Here is a 23,074-nt window from a genome sequence, read left to right as displayed (position 1 = left end):
TCCTATCACTACATGCCCTTGCAAAAAGTCCCTCTTCAGCTTTCCTGTTGGCCCACTTTAGGTAGTGGAAGGCTGCTATAAGGTTCCCCTGGAGTCTTTTCTCCAGGCTGAAGAACCCCAACTCTCTCATGAGCTCATGCTCCAGCCCTCTGATCATCCTCGTGGCCTCCTCTGGACTCACTCCAACAGGTCCATGTCCTATAAAGGCATATGTAAAAGTCACGCCCACTAAACGCATAGCAAAGTAATACGTGAACAAAGGTAACTTCACACATAAAAAAAAATATTAATTATGTGTCAAGGTGTCTCTTGACAACCTCTAACTTAATTGAAAATAAAAAGTGCCTATTACAAACATTTAGACTTCAGAGAATAACAGCCTAATCTGATGTATTTAAAGTTGTAACAATGAGGTATATTCTTTACCGTGATTGAGTCACAGAAGTCCCAGGAGCAATGGAATGGATTACTAAATCATGTAATACCTGGTGCTTGCTGAATGATAGCATTTAACAAAATAAAAGAGAGGGACAAATATTATGACATTTCACTTTTGCTTATACACAAGAGTGGCCGCATGGCAAGATGTGCTAGTATTGGAAAGTATTATCTGGTATTGTCATCAGATTGTAGGTAAGACACCAAATTACAATCATGAAATGGAATAAAGTTCCACTTCTGGCAGCTTTTTGAAACCTCATGACTGATAAGCCATGTCTTTCTTTTGCCAGGATACAGTCTATGGTGGTTTAAAAATTCCCAGACAACTGAAATACACTACTCAAATTCTTCAAGCACACATGTAAGGAAAGCACTGGGTACCACAAGCAAAATGTAGCAAAGCATCTTTATTAGGAAGTTGGGGTTTCTTCCCCTAATTAATTTTTAAAAATTATTTTTTTAGTGCTGAAAACCAGAATTGAAAATAAAAAGCTGAAATATATAAAACCTTTAAAAAAACCTATAATTATTCTGAAAAAAGTTTAGCCCACTCTGAAGGAACTGTACTCTTCATCTAAATATGCAACACAGTAAAGAAGTTAAACCCCATTCCAATTACTTCTGCACTACCAATTTGGGTAGCATGTGGTTCTAGAACAAAAATAATTTCATTCCCAAAGTTCAGTAATTTCTAAATTAGACTTTGGAATCAGATACAGACCTGCTGATGTAAAAGCTTCTTTCTGAAGTATTCACCATCTATTACCTTTCTATATAAATTACAACACTATGGGACAACTAAGCTAACCTCTTTTCACCAGAACAGATACGGAGCACTCAAAAGTCAGGAGGAGCCCAAAGGCAACAATAAGGGATGGCTGCCGCCACTTAGCTCCTGCCTAGTGATATTTGGAAGCTTTTCCAGCCCAAACTGTACAGGACAGCACTCAAACACAGGAAGAAATAGGTGGCTCTTCTACGGCACTCTGCTCAGAGTAGGCTCACCAGTACACAGAGGAGACACCAGAAGATTTACGTGGTCTGTGAGTTAGGCTTTAAGACCCATGAAACCAAGAAGCATGAGCCCCACACTCTGCACAGCAGAAAGAAGGAATAAAAACAAACCAACAGGCCTGTCCAAGCATGCAAACACAAACTACTCCTTCTAAAGTAAGGTGGTCTAAGACTTGTACCAGGGTTGTAATACACATTCAGAAGGCCATCAGAGAAAGTTGTATATTTGATCTCTGGTTAAACACGCTTAAACACACCATGCCAGCACTGGCATGCCAACTGGCAGGTAAGTTTGATAGGAATAAGAAGTTCAAAACAATTCAGTACTCCACTTGCAATCACAAGCACAGAAGAACCCAAGTACTGGTAGCTTTCCACCTACCCTTGGAGTCACAATGAACAAAGCTGTCTCTTTCTCCTTCTCCCAAGCCTTACACCACCTCCCATCCCTCAGTTCCAGGACAGTCACCAACCAAAACATATAAAATACTTCATATTCTTGGAACTGCAGAATTACAAAAATATTTGATATTGCAAACTACCACAAGTTGCTTTAATATGTCAGATATTTCACTTTCCACAGCAGAAAACAGAAAATTCAACAATCAAAATAGCTAAAAACTGAAATAAAATGTTTTGCACAGACAGGCCTGCTGTCTTTGCTAAAGAGCAAATCTGTTGACATTGAATATCTTAACACAGTGATCAGCTCCACAACTTGCAAGCTGCAACCACTCGCTGCTGTTCTGATCATTATGTCCAGCTCTACCCGCATGACGTCTCCAACATAAACGCTTCACAGCAAGAGCATGACTTTGGCTGCAACAAAAAGAAATCCATACATAACTGCAAAATGTCAAACACAGTTGGGCATGTGAACGTAAACATCAACATTTATATAATTAGTACTCTTCTGTTAACACTACCAACTGAGAAAAAACTGACTTGTGGCAACCAGCAGGTATTAAGATCTTAAAATAAGTAGGGTCATTAACTCTAATGACGTTTTATCCTCTCACTCATCAATAATTTAAACAGCTATTGATTTCAAGTTTTAACGCATTAAGCTGCAGGTCTAGCATCTCAATTACTGAGATATGACAGATTTCTGGCCTTTAGCCAGCGATTTCCTGTTATCTAGTGTCTCTTTCCGATGCACTTCAAGCACACACAGGCCAAAGCCACCATCAGCTTTCACTTCTGGTACTACCAATGCCAGTATGTGAAAGAAGCATCTAGGAGAGTGCTTCCAGTGAAACATTCGAAGTCTCTCTACAGAGAGTTTCTCTAGCTGTCGCCGCAGCAGAACCACGTATAGCTTGTTATTCCTTTGGTTTCTGCTAGAAGCTGCTCTTGAAAGCTTGCTGTAATCCACTCCAAAATGTTTTGCTGATGTATACAGTGATTCTTTCCTCCCCTCTTCAGTGTCTTCTATCATCTTATTTTATGGCTAAGGGTTCTAAAGCTTGCTTTTTTTTTTTTTTTTTTTAAGTGGGAGCAACAAAGGCTAATAATTCTCAAAGAATATGCATAGCATTAAGTATTTTGGGATTAAAGCCTACCCCTCCCGGTTTTCTTTGGAGTCTGTTGGGGTTTTTAGTAAATTTAAATAACCAATATTTTTATTTCCAGGTTTTGCTTCAACACATCATAAGACTGTCAGGGACCAACCTTTTCCTAAAAGGTTAACAATTTCTGATATACAAATAAACCATTTTCATATGATTTTATACTATAAGAACAGAACTCCAGCACTGTTAGTCTCAAGAATTATATTTCCTTGCTTCTAACTTCCTTCAAAAGACGTACCTGTTATGCATCTCAACACATGTGGTCCAATCAGCCAGTGCTGGTTCTTGCCCACTCTGCTTCCATGTGTACAAGATAATCTTCCCATTCTCTAAGCCTACTGCGATGATATATCTATCAAGAGAATAACTGCATTAGTTCTGAAAGAGATTACAGTAGGCAGCTCAGTGAAGCTGGCTCTAATGCAAGCCAGAAAGAACCAGCACTCAAACACTGTGTTGTACCTTGCCCCTTCAAATCAATATTTACTTTTCCATGAGGGAAAAAAAAAGTAATCACAATTTAAATCAAAGCTACTTCATAAAAAACAAGCAAAGCAGAAACCTGCAAAATATATTGGGTTAGGAAAAAAATAAGGTTATTACATCAGATCAGTCAATATTGTTAAAAGAATGAATGTGTTTCCAGTATGTTCATGCCCCCCTGTACCCCCCTTTTTCTTTTTTTCCTTGTTACACTGTTTGGAGAATTCACTATGCACCTGAAAAGAAGGCTACAAAAGAAAAAAGTAGTCAAAGAATGGTCAAAATGATTGACAGGTAGATTTTAGGTGCTGTTTAGCCACAGAAAACTCTAAAGGGGAAAATATACTGATTTTAAATTAAACACAACATGGCATTACAGAGAACCAGCAATACCTTCCATCGGGAGTAAGGACATGGCTGATACTAACTGCAGTAACAGCATCCCCGGCATCCAGTACTGTTGAACAGGGCTTGATTGAATCCAACACATCCCCTTCAGTAGTCACAGATAAATTGCACTGGCCCCAGATAATGACCTGTAAGAAAGAGAATCATCTAGGATTTTTCACTTCAATCTTTCTGTAAATGCATTTACAAAAACATAAGGAATAACTTAGTTAAAATACTTCCAGAGCACAGAACAAAGTGATGTTGAAAATACAAAAAAATATCTATCTACAAAGATTCAATTTTTTAGACAGTCTGTCTGATTGCATTAACAATACTGATGACAAAACCTGATTCTGTTATGAAAGTTAAAGAAAAACTTAAGAGACCCCTGGGAGTTACGTGCTTGTCTTACAGTATGAAAAAAGAATGGGAGAAAATCCAACTGGCCGACCACAGTCTTGTACATACATATTCAAACACTTTATTTAGCATATGAAAGTCTCACTGATATCTGTGGTAATACACACAGTAAGCTTTTTGTGTATTTATAGAATACGGACTCATTAGAACACAGTATTTGCTAATCTAAAATACATTTAAATAATTCTAGGCTTTTAAAATTCCTTTCATGTTAATTACCTTTTTGTCCCGACTGCCAGTAATAAAATACTTGCTATCTGGTGTCCAATCACAAGACCAAATGATTCTACTATGAACAGCTGTATTTTTGTCTGTGTATGCACAGCAACTGAAGACTGGTGGTCCTGGAATAAAGCATACAGAGGAAAACCCTTGCTTCAACTACTTTACATATTAAAAGTAACAGTTTTACTTAGCTCTAGGTAAGAACTCCAGGAATACTCAGACATTATTCCACTCATCTTTAAAGCACTTGGGAATACTTAGCACCACATAAATATTTTTCTCCCCAACATTTATCACAGTGATACTTACTACCTGTTTAAGACTACATCAGTCAGCCCATACAGAACTAAAACAGCAGTAATTGTTTTATCTTTTATGCACGTAGCTGTTTCAGGAGAATTTACAAGTCCAAGTATAAGACCTATACAAGTTTTTCATAAGAACGCTGACTTCAGAAGTTTTAGTATAGTGCAATGCTTACCATGTGTAGATGTACCCCCAAAAATTTCACTACAGTTCCTATTTACCAGTAAAGCCCCAAGAGCTCCAATCAAAACGATCTAATTGTAAAGATTCATCTGTTCCCAAAGAGACAGGCTACCATTTCAGTATGCGTACAATCAGGCAGTAAATCTGATCAGCAGATCAGTAAATGGGAATGCTTTTCCTAAGTAGAAAAGGCTGTCATGTTGGAGCATGGACTTTGAATAACCAATTCTTGGGATGCCAATACCAGCAGGTTTGCTGTACACTGATAATGATGTTCTTCATAGACAGAAAAGTTATTGACAAACAGATGAAAAGAGGATTTCTTCTACTTCCTATGGGAATTCATACTTCTTATCCTGAAACGCTGTGTAACTACTTTGACAATATGCCAGGCTTTAGAACAGAAGTCTGAACAGAACAGAAATCTCAAGGCAGGATACAACCAGACACTGTCTGAAGGGGCTAAAACTCACTGCCAAGTCTCGAGGAAAACTCTATAGAGACCAGTAGTGTTTATGTGTTATTAAGCCAACAGTGCAACGACAATTGTTTTCAGTACGAACATCTGTTCTAGGAATCCATTAAAGGGTTCAACAGCAATCTCCTCATGATTTTGCAAGGCTCAAAGTCTAATTGAGAAAGTCAACTGTATCTTTACTATCAGCTCCTTTTCGAGACAGAGCCAGTCCTGGCCAAATTAATCAATTGTGCAGGATTATCAGAAAGCCACATCAAAGATAGAGATTAATCCTGTCAAGAGTCTCAGTGTCATGCCCTGCAAACAGGGACAAGGCAGCTCCAAGACATGGGTGTAGCAATGAACCTTCCAGCCCTGCCTGCATAGAACACTGAGATTAAGGTTTTTCTTGACAGAATACCAGTCTGCAGTTCAGACATTACACTCCAGCATGTATACTTGATTTCAGTAAATCTGAAACATACAACCATAAACAGAAGACAGGAGGATGAACAGCAGACTTCATTACATCCATCAATTAATAGCATTTAAGGCCTGATTATATTGTCCTCCACGTTTTAATTCCCATTCTAGCTTTCCTGTACACCATCAATTGCACTTCTTAAAGCCACAAGAGTCTACAACACTATTGATTCTTAAAAGTTGTAAGGACAATGTCCATTAAAATATTTCAGCAATTCTCTTTCAAATATTTTGAAGCCAAAAATATTGAACTGCAAAGTCTTCAAATGTGTATACCCACTTCATATATCTTACCTGACTCTGATGAGTCTTGTTTCCTCCACAGTGACCAATTCCTGTCTCTAGAAACCGCTAATAAAAATTTGTCATTAGGAGAAAATGCCAGCTGAGTAACAGTCAGATTGTGATATGACAAACTCTGCAGTTTCTTCCAAGAAGCAGTGCTCCACAAAATAATTGCTGCATGTTCTTTTTTGGAAGCCTGTGTTGATGCAAAAAATACCAGTGAGAATTAATGAAAGCAAATATAAAAGATACATGTTTCAAAATACTAAGATGTTAGGAGGCTTGTTTAAAGGCTTGCAATCAAGTCAAAGTCAGCTTTTGTCGAGGAAGTTTCAAGATCGTTTCACTACTTTCTACTAATGCTAACAATATACCAGTAATAAAAGGTTTTATACCTAGATTTGTTAGAATTTATCTTACAAATATCTTCAAATGGATCATACATAATTTATGAATAATAACTTGTATGCATTCACTCTCACCTTTGCAGGGCAACTGTCATCTACACAAAATCTTTCACGTTTAAGTGAAAGAACAGAATTCAGCCCAAACTGAATTCCAACTCATGCTCCATCAGCCCTAAAATCTGGTGGTACTTTTCACTAGATGGTGCTAGAATCTTTCCTTACCTTACATGCTGAGGCAATTACAGTGCTTGAATTATTGCAAGCAACACAGAAAATTTCATATCCATGTCCATATCTGAAATAAACGTGAAAAGATATTTAACACATCATAGGCATTTCTGCAGTGTGCATCAAGGTTCTTTTTAAATCCCTTTGCAAACATGAAAGGTATCTGCCAGGAACTTCTCACCAGTGTTTCAGTATTATACCACAAATAATTCCTAATAATGCTCAGCATTCAATTTAAACACCTGCATAAATTGTTTCACATTTAGGAACTGACTACAGAACAATCTCTCCAGCAAATTCCATAGTCCTAAAGCATCAGCACTGCAGAAGCTATACTAATGATTAATTAAGCAGACTAAAGCAGCATTTAATGTATTCTTATTCTCTTGTAAAGCCATTTTAACACTACCAATAAAAGTGAGAAGCCACATATTTGAAAATCACCAAAGAAATATACCACAAACATCCAGCTAAAGGATGCCTATTCTGTGAAGTACTGAAAGAAGATTTCTGAACTAGAGAGCAAGAATCACGTTGGAAAAGGAAAACAACATGGTAAGAAAATCCAAAACTTCTAGCTTTCTCCAGAAACACATTTTTAATCTAACTTTGCATGAGATCTGCTGGAATTCAAGCTTACATATCCAGACTGGGATTTAACTAATAAGCAGAAATACCACACAGACTAACACAAACTAAAATCAGTCACAAAACAGACTGGAAGTAAAATGGGAGATGCAATCTATAAACAGTGGGCAAATATCAGCTAAATACCATTGGCGGAGACTGGGGGTGGTGGGGGGTGGTGGGGGTGGTGGGGGTGTGGTGGTGGGGGTGTGTGTTCCTTTGATTCCTAGCTCTGAAGAGATGGGCAGTTCTCTTAATAAACTCCTTCAGTCAGCAGTGTTGTAAATAAGCTCTGATATGAGGTTGATGTTCATAGGATTTCACCTGCAGCCAAAAGAGCCATCTGCTTAAATGACAAATTACTGTCTGTATCTGTTGAATGGAGCCCAGAAGAGTCGCTGCTGGGCATATCCCATAGGCAGCCTCCCACACTCACGTCTGGGGATGCACTGGCTTTTCATGCAGAGTAATTGTGCCTGGGCCTTCAGGGGGGAGAGGGACTGGTGGCTGCGCTTAACTGGAATGTTAATTTGCAAATTTGATTATATCTTGTAATGATGAAGGTACTACGGTGTGTCTTCCTCTTAATCTGCCACCAGCAGGAGTTTTATCATAATGCTTACTTTTAAAGCACATTCCTGGAGACTATTTTGTAGTAAAAAACATTGAAAGTCAATTTTATAAAACTAAAGAGTATTTATTCCATGAAAAATACAAATGTCCTGAAATTCAATGAAAGAAAAATAACCTGTGGAACAACCTGTAAAACAAGTCCTTGGTTACTATAGTTTTATCTCCTAAATGCAGTACTGAAAGACACTTGAAAGAAACATTTTGAGCTTCTGCATGCAACTTCGTTCTTGCTAAATAGAAGCATTAAAATGTAATTTTTCTCTTTAAGTTAAAATAAAACCTAAAACAATGTCTTTTGCAAAGACACATGAGCAGGACTATCACAGGTCAGACTGACAACCTGTATAGCCCAATGCTGTCTCCAGTAAAGAGAGCAGAAATAGTGGCAATAGGAGATGCTGTTCACAAGCGTGGACGAGCCTTGCAAGTATAGAAGCTCCAGTACAACCCCTTCCCCTGCCCCCATACACAGAATCTGATCCCTTCATTATGTAGTACACCACAAAAAATGCATTCAAACGGAGCAAAGCAATTGCATGAATGAATAATAAAGTGACATTTTCAAACACAAGTGATTTTGTCTTAGCAATGTACAATTCATAACATCTTTTTTATACACAGGTGAACAGACTTTCAAAGTGTCCAGACAAATGATTACAGTAATTTTCTAGTGTCAAAAAGGATCTCTCAAAACTTCCAGGTGTATTTTATGAAATGCACATACATATAAACATATATTTTTATGTCAACACTCAGGCTTTAATCTCAGCCTGCTGCATATAAACTCTCTATGGTAATTTTCCAAGTGCATAAATAAAGATCAGCATACTCTCACAGGATTTATCATATTTTTATTTTAAAATTATTAGATTATGTAAAAAATTCAGCAAGTTCTTCATACTAAAACCTACTCAAGCAAACAATTTGCAAAACCCAACACTAATCCTTCAAAATTTGGTGTCAAGTTAGAGCTGGGAATATACAAATGTCAATGACAAACAAGCTATTTTTAGCAAGTCAGCTCCTCACACTGTTTTTCTGCTGCTATGGCAACTTGAAATCTACATTATGCAATTTCATGTTACTTCTTTCAAGATTATCCTGAGCAAAACCCCTGAAATTCTGTGAATGCTTTACATCTTGTTGCCCTTGCATAAAAGAATACCTATCATTAGCAGTGTCTCTAAAACCAGAAAAAGATTCTCAGATAACTCCCCTGAAGATCATAATAAAATGCAATTATTTTAATGAATGCAGGATATTAAAGCAGATAGGCAGTACTCCTGTAGCAGAATATCCAAGATTAATTTCTTACTAAACATCAAGAAATGTCAAAGGCAAACAAAAATTTTGGCCTTGACTCCTTTTCACTACTTAAAGAATCCTCATCAAACTACTTATGTGAGCGGGTGCATCAGCAGCCATAGCATGCTCAGGAGAACCAGTTAACCTAACAGAAATTACAAAATATGCTGATACAGTCTAACATCCACTGGCTTCCCTCCTAGAAACACTTTTGAATGCAAGCACAGTAAAAGAGCTTAAAAGCATTCAGAGAAGATTAACTGCCCAGTTGAAGGTACAGATGAGCTCTCACAAAACCTCCCACTCAGTCAAATTAAAGCAACCTGAAAACTGTTTTCCCAAAGCTTTTTATTTCCTGCCCTCCAACTGAAGTCACAAAATTGGGAACGTATAAAGGTAGCTGTAATCAGCAGCAAAGGCTCAATATCCTCCTTCTTCCTGCCTGAGACCACTCCTTCAGGAGATTCAGATAAAAAAAACCCAAAACATAAAAGCTTGAGATGATTAACTTATTTGTGCTACTTTGAAGACTAAAACTAAAACTTTGAAGATTGTAAAAGTGTAGCCTAATGTTACCGGGATCCTTAGGGAACAAACAGGGTGACAACCTTCATTTGTAAATTGCTGTCAATCTCAGAAAAGAAGGAACAAAGCACAGCTGAAGAATTCTAAAATCCTGCAACCTCAAAACAATTATTGTCATGGCCATGTAACTCTATTGCCTTTGCAACCCACAACCCACTCTGTCAGTGTTCAGTAGCCAAACGGGGTTTATAACCATCTTACTCAACAGTCATCACTTTGCTTTACCACTAGACACCGTATTTCTGCTGCCGCTTCCATCTATTGCGTCTTACAGATCCGTTAGGCTTTAGGGGGAAGCTCCTCCTTTGATGCCTCAGCCTTTACTTCCATAACAGAAAGACAAACTTAATCTGCAAGTCTGTGCTATGAAGTGGAAAGAAGCAGAAAACTCTCTACACAGAGAGACCTTCAGTATAGGCAAGGTTTTAAGCAGATGTGTTCAGCAGACAGACATAAACAAAGGCTGCAGCATGGAAAGACAGGCTCATCACATTCCAGAGCACAGATAAGACCATGAAAACATGCCACAGTTTCTTACAGCAAACCAGAAACCTTATTATTCTCTTGGAACAAACAGAAAAAAAACAAGGATTGGTGCCCTAAACAGACCTTCAAAAGACAAACATCAAAAGGGACAACGAAAGTCTGATCATTACAGATTCAAAATAATAAGTTTATGCTAAAAAACATACATATTTCACTGGTACAGAAACAACTAGGAAATAAAATTTTGTGGCACATCAATTCTGACTGCCATTTTCTGCATCGTTTCCTAATTTTTATATATACAATTTATTTATTTTACAAGAAATACTGCACACAAAGTCAAATCAGGTAGTAAACCAGGAAGAATTACAAGATTAGACTACATTAATATGTTGCAATAGCTTTCTAGAAATTTTGTAAATTAATTGAAAAATAAAAATAAATCTTACAGTTTCTGAATTTCAGGCCACAATGTGTTCTGCAGCAAGTGATCCTCTGGGGGAGGTTCTAAAAGACATTTGTACAACATATTCAAATTTGGTACTAAATAATCTAAAAATCAGTTAAACAATGCTTCAAGTTTATATCCAATGAACCTCATTCCCTATTTCCTACAACAGAAACTAATCTCATACCTGTAAGGATCAAAGGTTGGAAATAAACCTCAGGATACTGATTTGAAATGGAATTAAACGTTTCTTCATCCTCAGCTTGCTGAACAGCCATATCTCCTGTTCAAAGCAAGGACTTCATTAGCTAGAGAGAATATACTTGGCAGGAGGGAAAATATGAACACTTATTATACAAGTAACAAACATCTATTGTTTTTATAATGTAAGTAATTTAAATTAGGTTTCTCTGCTTCCAGAGTTACACTAATATTAGAATCTAGTTATTCTAACGCACATGAGAATGAGAAAAGAAAATTAAAAAAAATAATCTAACTTTTGGACTAAATTCATTTTGAGGCTGACCTCTCTCCATCAGCACAGTCTCTTTCAGAGATTCTTGAAGAGACTTTGATTTACCTGAAAGAAGCAGTCCCCAGGAGTTGAACCTGTGCTTCCCCGATGTTAAATCTTTCTGTATTTGAAAATGTTTACAATAAGAATCTCAGATGCAAGTGATGAATTCCTAAATTTAATATAGGCGCCTAAATGAAAAGCCATACTTGCAGAACTGTATCTATGATTTTCAAATTTCAGCAAAACTGCCAAGGGCTCAGCCTTTAGCTTTAAGCAAAAGTACCAGAAGTAACTGAAACTACTTCAGTTAATTTTAAGTTAAAATTCAACTCTGTCCTTGGTATTATTTTAAGAAAAAGGTACAGAGCTGGGGAACAGTTGCTCTCAGGCAGAATCTAATTTATTGCCATATACACATTCCAAATACAGCAGTTTAAAAAAGCAGGTTCAGAAAGACCTGAACAGAAAGACTATCTTCCCATTCATCCTGTATCCTCTCCCCTTGAAAATAAAATTAGCAACATTTATCTAGTTTGAGACTGCTATCTGATCATCGCTCACCAGACTAAGCAACAAGAGAGGTCTGTGGGGCTTTAACCTAAGCCATCGGTGCTGACCGCATTGAGTGGGCAATGGCGGACAACATCGGAAAATTTGACAGCTTTTCTACTTGTAGTGCTGCTTCTGGGTGTGCCACATGAAATCAATGGAAATTAGTTATTCTCTGTGTGATGATACTCTAGGAGAAGGAAGTCCTGCTCCCTGTCTCAGCAGAAGGACTCATGAGAAAGCAGAAAAAAAGTTTTTGCCATTTTTGCCATATTTTATGTGTTACTTCAGTTACAACTATTTTTCTCTCACAGAAGATTTAGGAAAATTTAGCTGTATTGCCATTGAAGACCCTGGGGACAAAGCTTATTAAAATGCTTCCTTTTTTAATTCACACCTTCTGATAAAGCTTTAAGCAGAGAAAAAACAGGTCTGACCTAGTTTGTAGATTCTCGTATAAGTGCATTTTTACAAGAGACTTCATGAAATATCAGACTACCAGTCCGATCTCCAGTCTCAAGATAATACTCAGTTATGTTTATCATTCTAGACAGATGTTTGTCCATCCTTCCTTGTTCCCACATAATGCAATCCCCATCACCTCTCCAAGAAATTCATCTGGTGCCTCACCAGCCTTTACAGACAGAACATTAGTTACTACTGGCTAACTAATTCTTCCTTCCTAAACACTTTCACAAAACACCATTTACCTGGAGGTTCATGGCTACTTTCACTGGAACTGAAAATGTGACTTCTCCTCCTCAAAGCAGCATTTCTTCTATAAGCTTCTACAAGGGTGCTAACATTTGACAAGAGTGTGAAAAGGACTCCAGAATGTAGCTTTGGAGGTCAAGGTGTTTTACAGAGCAACCACAAGGAGCAAAAGGTAGTCTTCCTTTAACAACTCTGAACCTAGTTTTCACCATACTCGATTCAGTACTATCTTTTTGGCTTTAAGTCATCAGTCTTAGGGCGGGAGAGAGTGGGTAGTGAGCAAAGGAACACCACCAGGTGGGAGTATTCTAATAATATCCTGCCCTGGCTACTCCCAAACCCATCACAGTAGAGCAATGAACACCAGCATCCATGTGAAATTCATAAAGATCAGTCCACAGGAGAGGCTCTTAGGAGCACTGTGCAGACTGAGCAAGGTTACTTCCCACAGGGGTGTGGGACACAACAGGAAAGCAGGGAAAGAGCATTTTGGGTTTGCACAAGACATTAGGGGATTAGACCCTCAGGTGTGCTTTCTTTTTATTTTCAAGCACCATATTTAGGTGCTACCAGAGAATTAAACACTTTGCACAATTTTATTTCTAGATTCTAAACTTGCAGTCAAGCTTACAATGAGAGATCTAACAAAAAGATGTACACAAAAGCAATCATTTAAAAGTTTCCACACAAAACCCACGACCATTATTTCTCATTTTACCTTCAAAAACAGCTTTATTGGACAATCCCAAAGCTGGCACAGTTGCACCTTCTGGAAGATCAGATGACTAGGGGGGAAAAAAAAAAAAAGGTTACACACAAATTATCATGTAGGTTCAAATTTCAAAGGCCACAGTTTAAAGAATCCCTGAGAGTGATTTTTCTAGAGAAGTGTAGGAGGCACTTTGAAAAACTCCCAACTCATCCAGAATATATCCTGGACAAAATGAAGACCAGTACGCTGCCAAAAAAAAAAAAAAAAAAAAAAAGCATTTCTAAGGGCTCAGCTCAAGGGCTTTGCTATACAGCATGCACCTTCATTCCTCATTACAGTACAGGTTTTCTTCCAGTTTTGTTTATTCTAGGATATACATACTTAATGGATTAACTGAGAGCACTGCAGATTTTAACACAAAAGGATCGGGAAGTAGTCTGTTCTGGGGTGAAATAATAAAGCAGCATTTTGGAAAAGGGGATAGAGGATGAGTGCCTGTGCCCACAGCTTCAAACACCACTCAGTACATAGCAGAGAGATAGCACTGGACTACCTGCCTGTTTAGAGCAGCAAAAAAAAGGCAAATAAATCACCAGACAGAAAATACTTCCATAAAGGTATGGGGGGGAATGTCCTGTTTTCAGCTGGGATAGAGCTAATTTTCTTTGTAGCTGGTACAGTGCTGTGTTTTGGATTTAGTAAGAGAACCATGTCGATGACACACAGACGTTTTAGTTGCTGCTAAGCAGTGCTTGCCCTTAGTCAAGGACTTTTGGTTTCCCATGCTCTGCCAGTGAGGAGCTGGGAGGGAGCAGAGCCAGGACAGCTGACCTCAACTGGCCAAAGGGACATTCCATACCACAGACCATCATGCTCAGTACATGAACTGGGGGCAGTGGGTCAGGGCCTGTCGATCGCTGCTCAGGGACTGGCTGGGCATTGGTCAGCGGGTATTGTGCATCACTTGTTTCTCTTGGGTTTTATTCCTCCCTCTCTCTCTTCCCATTACATTTATTATAATAATAACAACAATAGTAGTAATAATATTTTACTTTATTTGAACCATTAAAATGTTCTTAACCTATAAGTTCTACATTTTTCCACTTCTCCCCATCCCAGTAGGGAGCAGGGTAGGGGGGAGTGAGCAAGCAGCTGCGTGGTACTTAGCTGCCAGCTGGGGTTAAACCATGACAGTCCCTTTTGGTGCACAACATGGGGCTAGAAGGGTTGAGATAATGCTAGATCTGACTACAGTGTGTTAAAACAAGTTTGGTACAAGTATTTATTGTATTGCTTTAATAATCAGTGGCCATAATGTGAATTTATTTGCTCTCGGATTGGTCTTGGAGTTGTGTTATGTCACACCTTACTTGCAGCATATGATTGCTGTTTTGGTCCAGCAAAAAGGTCCTTCGGGCCTGGACCAACGTCCTCGTTTTACTGTACTGTGTAGTAGTGGCTTGTGATACGCTGTGATCGTTGATCATGGACTACGCACGCAGGGCTGTCATCGCCTCTGGGCTACGGGTGCCATCTGGCGGGGACTATGAATCATTGCACCTTCGGCTTTTCCTTGGGGAGCCAAGCTATGGGGGAGACATCTATCTTCCCGTACCTTTCCCTTCTCCCACAGGCTAATTACAGAAGTGTTTTTAAGACTCTGGAAAATTTTGAATATCCTTGGGCCGTTGAAACCAGCATATTTCTGGCATTGATCCTATTTCTAGGAACGCTGAATGTTCTGGTCAATATTCTGGCCTTGTTCAGAACTAATCAACTCGCTGCAGGTATTCCAGCTGCCACGAAAGGCACTAACAGCTGCTTCAGTCCCCACGACAAGCACTACAGCTGTTCAAACCTCAGCAGCAGGCACTGCAGCTACTCAAAACCCAGCAAGTGGCACTACAACTTCTCACACCCTGGTGACGGGTGACACAGCTGAACCAGAGGACCAGCCTGTGTCAGTATCAGTCATCCCTATACATCAGAACAAATCAACACAAAAGACAGCTCGTTCAATAGAGGAGGATGAAACAGGGCCATTACAGGAACAGGAGGAAGAGGCAGAACAAGAGGTAACCACTCAAAGCCTTGCCCTGCATGCTGTAGGTTGTGCAAAAAGATTTGAGTCATCATCCAGGTGAGCACATTATCACCTGGCTGCTTCGATGCTGGGATAATAGGGCTAATAATTTGGAATTAGAGGGTAAGGAAGCCAAGTAGCTGGGATCACTGTCTAGAGAACGGGGCATTAACAAGGCAATTGGAAAAGGGCCACAAGTCCTCAGCCTCTGGAGGCAACTCCTGTCCAGCCTGAAAGAGTATCCCTACAAGGAAGATGTTATACATCGCCCAGCCAAGCAGACCACAATAGAGAGGTATCCAGTACCTGAGATTATTATGCTAGAGATTATTTATTATGACCCAAACAACACACAGTTACCCACAGATCCTGACGAAGCCCAATGCACACGAACCACGTGGCAGAAATTTGTACAGAACGCATCACTGTCATATGCCAACTCATTGACAGTCATGAGCTGGAGAGATGAAGCGGCACTGAACGTGGAATAACTGGCTTGCCAGCTCCACGAATATGAAGATAACATCCCTACCTCCCTCACCTTGGTTGTGGAGGAACTGGTTCAGCAACTTGATGAGGATAGATTCTACTCCCCACCAGTATGGACCTGCATCTCTGCTATTAACAGGAAGTGCCCTTCTGCTCAAGAGGGAGAATAGAGAGGGTACACACCATGGGGTACCCTGTTGTTTTACATGTGGGACCACAGAAAGGACATAAGGAAGTGGGATGGAAAACCTACCTTGACCCTTGAGGTACAGGTACCTAAATTGCAAGAAAACCACTCACAAATGGGGGTTCCTCTAGGAAAGTTGCTGCTCCAGTCTCCAGTGGGCAGTGTCCCAGTCAAAGTGGAAGGGCTGATCTTACTCCTGATCTCATGAAAAGGAATTCTAATGTGTTTTCACAAAAAGTGGGCAGGGCTGCTCCACTCTACAGCCACTCTGCACTGCTCACTACCCTGGTGGAGAATAACCAGTACTAGAGGGGCCCTGCCTCCAGCCAGGTGGAGGAGAGGGACAGACTCTGTGGATCCAATGGCCTGGCATGTCAGACCCACAGATACCAATGCATAGCGTACCCTAATGCCATCAAACTATAATAAAAGGGGCAGAACCCATTTGTATTTCTGGAGTGACAGGGGGATCCCAACAGCTAACTATATCAGAGGCAGAAATAAACCTGACTGAAAATGAGTGGCAAAAGCTCCCATTGTGACTGGCCCAGAGGCTCCATCCATCCTTGGCACAGACTACCTCAGGAGACCCCAAAGGGTACCGGTGGCCTTTCAGTATAGCTGCCCTGGAGACAAAGGAAATTAAGCAGCTGTCTACTTTGCCCAGCCTCTTGGAGGACCCTTCTGTTCTGGGGTTGCTGAAAGTCAAAGAACAACAGGTGCCAATCGCTATCACAACGTTGCACTAGCGGCAGTATCACACCAACTGAGACTCCCCGATTCCCATCCATAAGCTGATTCATCAACTGGAAAGCCAAGGAGTGATCAGCAGGACCTGCTCACCCTTTAACAGCCACATATGGCCAGTGCAAAAGCCTAACAGAGAATGGAGACTAAGAGCAGATAATCACAGCCCGAATGAAGTCACACCACTGCTAAGTGTTGCCATACCAGACATGCTGGAACTTCAATATGAACTGGAAGCAAAGGCAGCCAAGTAGTATGTCACCATTGATACTGCAAATGCGTTTTTCTCAATCTCTTTGGCTGCAGAGTGCAGGCCACAATTTGCTTTCACTTGCAGGAGCACCCAATACACCCAGAACCGACTACCCCAGGCATGGAAACACAGCCCTACCATCTGCCATGGACTGATCCAGGTTGCACTTGAATAGGCTGAAGATCCAGAACAGCTGCAGTATATTGATATCATCATATGGGGCAATACAGCAGCAGTTTTTGAGAAAGAGAATAGTCCAAATCCTTCTGAAAGCTGGTGTGGCCATAAAACGAAGCAAAGTCAAGGGACCTGCAGAGAAGATCCAGTTTGTCTACAAAGTAACAACAATGTTTCCACCAACCAGTAAGAAAGAAACACAAGCTTTCTCAGGCTTGTGCATTTTTGGAGAACGCACATTCCAAATTACAGTGTGATTATAAGCCCTCTCATCAAGTGACCCGGAAGAAAAATTATTTCAAATGGGGCCCTGAGCAATGACAAGCATTTGAACAAATTAAAACAAGCAACAGTTCAAGCAGTAGCCCTAGGGCCAGGCCGGACAGGGCAAGATGTAAAAATTGTCCTCTACACCGTAGCCAGAAAGAATGGCCCTACCTGGAGCCTCCAGCAGAAAGCGCCAGGGGAGACTCGAGATCAACCTCAGGCTTTTGGAGTTGGGGATACAGAGGATCTAAGATCTACTATACTCCAACTGAAAAAAGATATTAGCAGTTTATGAAGGGGTACTGAAGTGCAGCTCCACCTGGCACCCTGGTTGCTGGTGCTGGGTTGGATGTTCAAAGTTTCCTCTACACATCACAAAGCTGATGCTACATGGCGTAAGCAGGTTGCACTGATCACACAATGAGCTCAAATCGGAAATCCCAGTTGTCCAGGAATCTTGGAAGTTATCATGGACTGGCAAGAAGGCAAAGATTTTGGAATGTCACCAGAGGAGGAGGTGACACATGCTGAAGAGGCCCCACTGTATAAAATATTGCCAGAAAATGAGAAGCAATATGCCTTGTTTACTGATAGGTCCTGCTGTTTTGTAGGAAAGCACAGGAGACTGAAGGCAGCTGTATGGAGCCCCCCACAAATCGCAGAAACCACTGAAGGTGAATCGAGTCAGTTTGCAGAGGTGAAAGCTATCCAGCTGGCTTTAGACATGGCTGAACGAGAAAAATGGACAGTAGTTTACCCCCTGTATGCTGATGTATGGATGGTGGCAAATGCCCTGTGGGGGTGGCTGCAGCAATGGAAGCAGAGTAACTGGCAGCAGAGAGGTAAACCCACCTGGGTTGCCACATTGTGGCAAGAGATTTCTACCTGGGTGAAGAATCTAGTTGTGAAGACACGTCATGTAGATGCCCATGTACCCAGAGTTGGGCCACTGAACAACATCAAAACAACCAACAGGTAGGATCAGGCTGCTAAGACTGAAATGGCTCATGTAGATCTGGACTGGCAACATAAGGGTGAACTATTTAGAGCATGGTGGGCCCATAACACCTCAGGCCATTAGGGACAAGATGCAACAAACATAGATGGGCTGTTGATGAAGGGGTAGACTTGACCATGGACACTATCGTACAGGTTATTCAAGAATGTGAAGCATGCACTGCAATTGAGCAAGCCAAGCAGTTACAGCCTAGCTGGTACGGAGGACAATGACTGAAACAAATATGGTGAGGCTTGGCAGGTTGACTGCTCCCACAAACCTGCCAAGGCGTGCTCACAATGGTGGAAGCAACCACCAGGTGGCTGGAAACATCCTGTGCTACATGCCACTGCCTGGAACACTGTCCTGGGCCCTGAAAAGCAAGCCTTGCGGTGGCACAGTATGCCAGAAAGAACCGAGTCAGACAACAGGACTTTTGCCAAAACAATCTCCATAGATGCTTGTGCCAAAGAATATGGCATCAAGTGGGTGTATCACATCTCCCATCATGCACCAGCTCCAGAAAAATCAAACAGTACAATGGGCTGTTAAAGACTACACAGAGAGCAACGGGTGGTGGGACCTTCAAACATTGGGATTCAAATTTAGCAAAAGCCATCTGGTTAGTCAACACTACAGGATCTGCCAGTTGGGCTGGCCCTTCCCAATCAAAACTTTTAAATACTGTAGAAGGGGTTAAAGTTCCTGTAGTGCACATAAAAAAATATGTTCGGGAAAACGGTCTGAGTTATTTCTGCCTCGGGCAAAAGTAAACCCTTGTGTAGGATTACTTTTGCTCAAGGACCTGGGTGCACTTGGTGGGTAACGTGGGGGGATGGAAAGTCCAATGTGTGCCTCAAGGTGATTTGATTTGGGGTGAGAATAGCCAATGAATTAAGTTTATGACGTTAATTGCTATGTAACACTGTGTATTATCATTTCTATGGTGGCTATATGCCAATCACCACAGTGGGCACCTTGTGGCATCCATCTCTGCCACTCCAGATTTGGGGATTTGAACCCCGCTCCCTTTCAATTAAGAATGAGCTTTGATGAAACCAGACCAGCACAGCAGTGACGGAATCAGAACTGTCTTCAACATGCAATAAGCCAACACCACCCACCATCTTTGCTGCCCTGAAAGACTGTTACGACAGATGGAGCCCAACATCATGGACTAAATGAACTCAACAGACTTTTGAAGAGGGATGATCCATAGACTAAGGGGAATGATAACTTTTTATCAAAAGACAGAAAAGCTGATGGTGTATTGAAAAGACATACATGGTATGGAATAAGGGCCAGATGCTGTCCTGGTTTCAGCTGGGATAGAGCTAATTTTCTTTGTAGCTGGTACAGTGCTGTGATTTGGATTTAGTATGAGAACAATGTCGATGACACGCAGATGTTTTAGTTGCTGCTAAGCAGTGCTTGCCCTTAGTCAAGGACTTTTGGTTTCCCATGCTCTGCCAGTGAGGAGGTGCAAAAGAAGCCAGGAGGGAGCAGAGCCATGACAGCTGACCCCAACTGGCCAAGGGATGTTCCATACAATAGAATGTCATGCTCAGTATATAAACTGGGGGGGAGCTGGCTGGGGCCTGCCCATTGCTGCTCAGGGACAGCTGGCCATTGGTCAGCAGGTGGTGAGCAATTGTATTTTGCATGATTTGTTTCTCTTTGGTTTTATTCCTCTCTCTCTCTCCATTACAACTGTTGTTACTGTTATTATTACTATATTTTACTTTATTTCAATGATTAAGTTGTTCCTATCTCAACCCACGAGTTTTACCTTTTTCTGATTCTCCTACACTTCCTACTGGGGAGCAGAACAAAGGGAAGTGAGCGAGTGGCTGCGTGGTATTTAGTTGCTGGCTGGGGTTAATCCAAAATTTAGAAAGGGTAAGTGAACTTGGGGCCCTTTATGCAGAGATGGAAAAAGATTAGATTTAATAGCTGTAAACCCCCTTCCTTATGGTCTCTGAGAAGTTCAAAGAAAGACTGTTTTAGAGAACTGGATTAATAATTTAGCTGACAGCTTAAAATACTGTTATTTATCTAAGATGTTCATAATTTGATGAGAAATTTAGGAGACACGCACATGTCTAAATCAAAAATCGTTCTTCATTATAACCCAAAGTATAATACGATCCCATGGATTTGAACTGAATATAATCCTACTCAACCGTTTTTGAATATAAAGCTGGCTTTTTTGGTTTTAAGTACTTCTTTTGGGAAGGTGCTTGAGCTAAATTAAGAAAAAGCTTACCCACTTTAATGAAAAATAGCATTCACAGAAAACAATTCCAATAAAGCTATATAAGAGTAGCTGTATCATCAGAGCTCATAAAGCCTTCCTCTTTAAACAAAGCCCATGTGAAACATTTTGTGGTATCATGAATCAAAAAATAGCATTCAGAGGAAAAGCTGATAAGGGAAGTCTACAAAAGGTAAAATAATGACATCTGCCAGCATTATAAAAGCACAATATTATTTGTACAATATCATTAATGGAAGTGCTTATGAAGTCTTATGGAATTAAATCACTAAACAGCTACTTATGTAACTTCTTGCTATCAAAAATGAATAGATTTTTTTCCCAGATATTTCAATTGCTGAATGAAACAGAAAGGCTAATCCACCTCTGAGAAGCTGCACAGAAAACACTGCTTTTGAGCCAGAAATGCAAAGAGCATGCAAGGCACTGTACAGAGGCAACTATCCTAAATGAGGTCTGCTCTACAAAATGCAGAGAAAAACAGAATTAGAACGTAAAGTAAACAGGGAGCAAACAAGGGACAGCAACTCTGCAGTCTTATCTTTCCACAGAATAGGAAAATACACTTATCCACAACTAAGAACTGGAATACGAAGGCCTCAAGAAAATTCCAATGCCAACAGGAAATAAAGAATGAGCAAGTACATATTTATAAATATTTATATGTAACAACTAACAATAGTGCTGAAAGCTTTATGCTATTTCCAAGCATACAATTAAAACAACCCAACACAAAACAATAATTACATCTAAATAAGACCACTACACCCTTAAATTAAGGGGAAGCACACTTCCAGGCTTATTGTTTGCTTTCAAATCAACACATGTGTACAGTAGTCTGCTTGGTCTGACTTACTTAAAATTTACCTACACTCTCTGCAACCTTCTGACACCAGGTCTCCAGTTTCAAATACAACATGTTTTATAAGACATCACCATAAAAATACATATGAAACAACACACATGGAAACAAATAGAAGGGAAAGGAAAAAACCAAAGTTAAGGCATCAGAACTATTAAAAGAATTTTTATGGAGTTTAGTGCAATTTGACATTTTCTAAAGCATTTATTTACATGAAAGAGGCTGTCTTCACTTAGCATTGCTTTAGCACACTTACATGGGAGCACAGCTTCTCCAGTGGAATACCAGTGATGTTACTGAAATTTTCTATAAAATTCTTGGGAGCACGAAAAACTCGAAGCACTTTTTCATCTGCTCCTGACACAAACTGAAACCTGCCAATCATTGCCAAACAACGCATGTCGTATCCGTGTACTTGAGGCCTTGCAATTTCATGCCAGGTTACCTAAACGAACACACACACAGTAAAACACCATTCTTAACCAGAGAGGCAGCAAGATTTTGAGTTCCAATACAGTACTAATACTCTACTTGCTGATATTAACAAAAAGGAAAGTTAATAGCTTCTACTGACATTCATACAACTGATGTATGTGAGCATACGTCAGTTAAATCCTATTTTTCCACCAAACAATTCCTGTAATTAGTAAACTACGTCCCTGCACAGGTATGTTTAAGGTATTTACTTACCTTTGTTAGTAATGGCACATTGCGTTTACTGCGACTTCTTTATGCTAGACAGTCAGGAATAGGACATAATTTGCTTAAGCAATACAAGGAGTATATGCTACTTGCTGCTTACAGAACTGTAGCTCTGAAAGATCTATAAAAGGTAGCAACAATTAACTTGCTTCCTTCATCTGTCTTTCACAAAAGCACAGCAGCACTGCTGTCAGCAGGCTACAGATTCCTACTTCCCCCCTTTCTGTAAATACTTGATTTTAGTGAGAGCATTTAATAGAAGCTTTGCAAAAAACTGACAAAATCAGAACAGCTTCTTATAGGAAAAACATCTGGAAAATGCTGATGATTTTAGAAGTGTTTTCATCTGAAACATTGCTTTTTTTTCCCTAGTTTCCTGAAATATTCATATCCATGCTTCAAGTACTAATCCATGAAAACCAGAATTAACAGCTAACCAGAAATTAGACAAGTTATATAGTCAGACTAAGCAAAGAATATTCGCAAAAAAATGAAATTATTTAAATTGCTTTTCTAAAAACCTAATTTATTCCACATATGAAAAAACTGATTCTTTAAAAAAAAGT

At 40.0% G+C, this 23,074-nt stretch overlaps 1 protein-coding gene across 2 annotated transcripts in view; it reads right to left on the bottom strand.

The window, feature by feature from the left end:
- Positions 1 to 833: 833 nt before the first annotated feature.
- Positions 834 to 23,074, bottom strand: part of ELP2 (elongator acetyltransferase complex subunit 2) — a 55,488-nt gene continuing 33,247 nt past the window's right edge. The window contains exons 13-22 of one of the 2 annotated variants that reach the window (XM_080378582.1): positions 22,063 to 22,251; positions 13,476 to 13,542; positions 11,165 to 11,260; positions 10,979 to 11,036; positions 6,888 to 6,960; positions 6,268 to 6,454; positions 4,539 to 4,663; positions 3,903 to 4,045; positions 3,265 to 3,378; positions 834 to 2,274 (exon numbers count right to left, since the gene is read on the bottom strand). In XM_080378582.1, coding sequence (XP_080234708.1) covers positions 2,118 to 2,274; positions 3,265 to 3,378; positions 3,903 to 4,045; positions 4,539 to 4,663; positions 6,268 to 6,454; positions 6,888 to 6,960; positions 10,979 to 11,036; positions 11,165 to 11,260; positions 13,476 to 13,542; positions 22,063 to 22,251 — 1,209 coding nt within the window. In that variant the 3' untranslated portion in view covers positions 834 to 2,117. The remainder of the gene's footprint in view (positions 2,275 to 3,264; positions 3,379 to 3,902; positions 4,046 to 4,538; positions 4,664 to 6,267; positions 6,455 to 6,887; positions 6,961 to 10,978; positions 11,037 to 11,164; positions 11,261 to 13,475; positions 13,543 to 22,062; positions 22,252 to 23,074) is intronic. The other variant, XM_080378583.1, reaches the window with a different exon arrangement.

Source organism: Falco punctatus (assembly GCF_963210335.1).
Source record: "Falco punctatus genome assembly, chromosome: 3".
NCBI classification, from domain to species: domain Eukaryota; kingdom Metazoa; phylum Chordata; class Aves; order Falconiformes; family Falconidae; genus Falco; species Falco punctatus.
The sequence above is the reverse complement of the archived record's forward strand: the minus strand, read 5'-3'. Positions and strand labels throughout refer to the sequence as shown.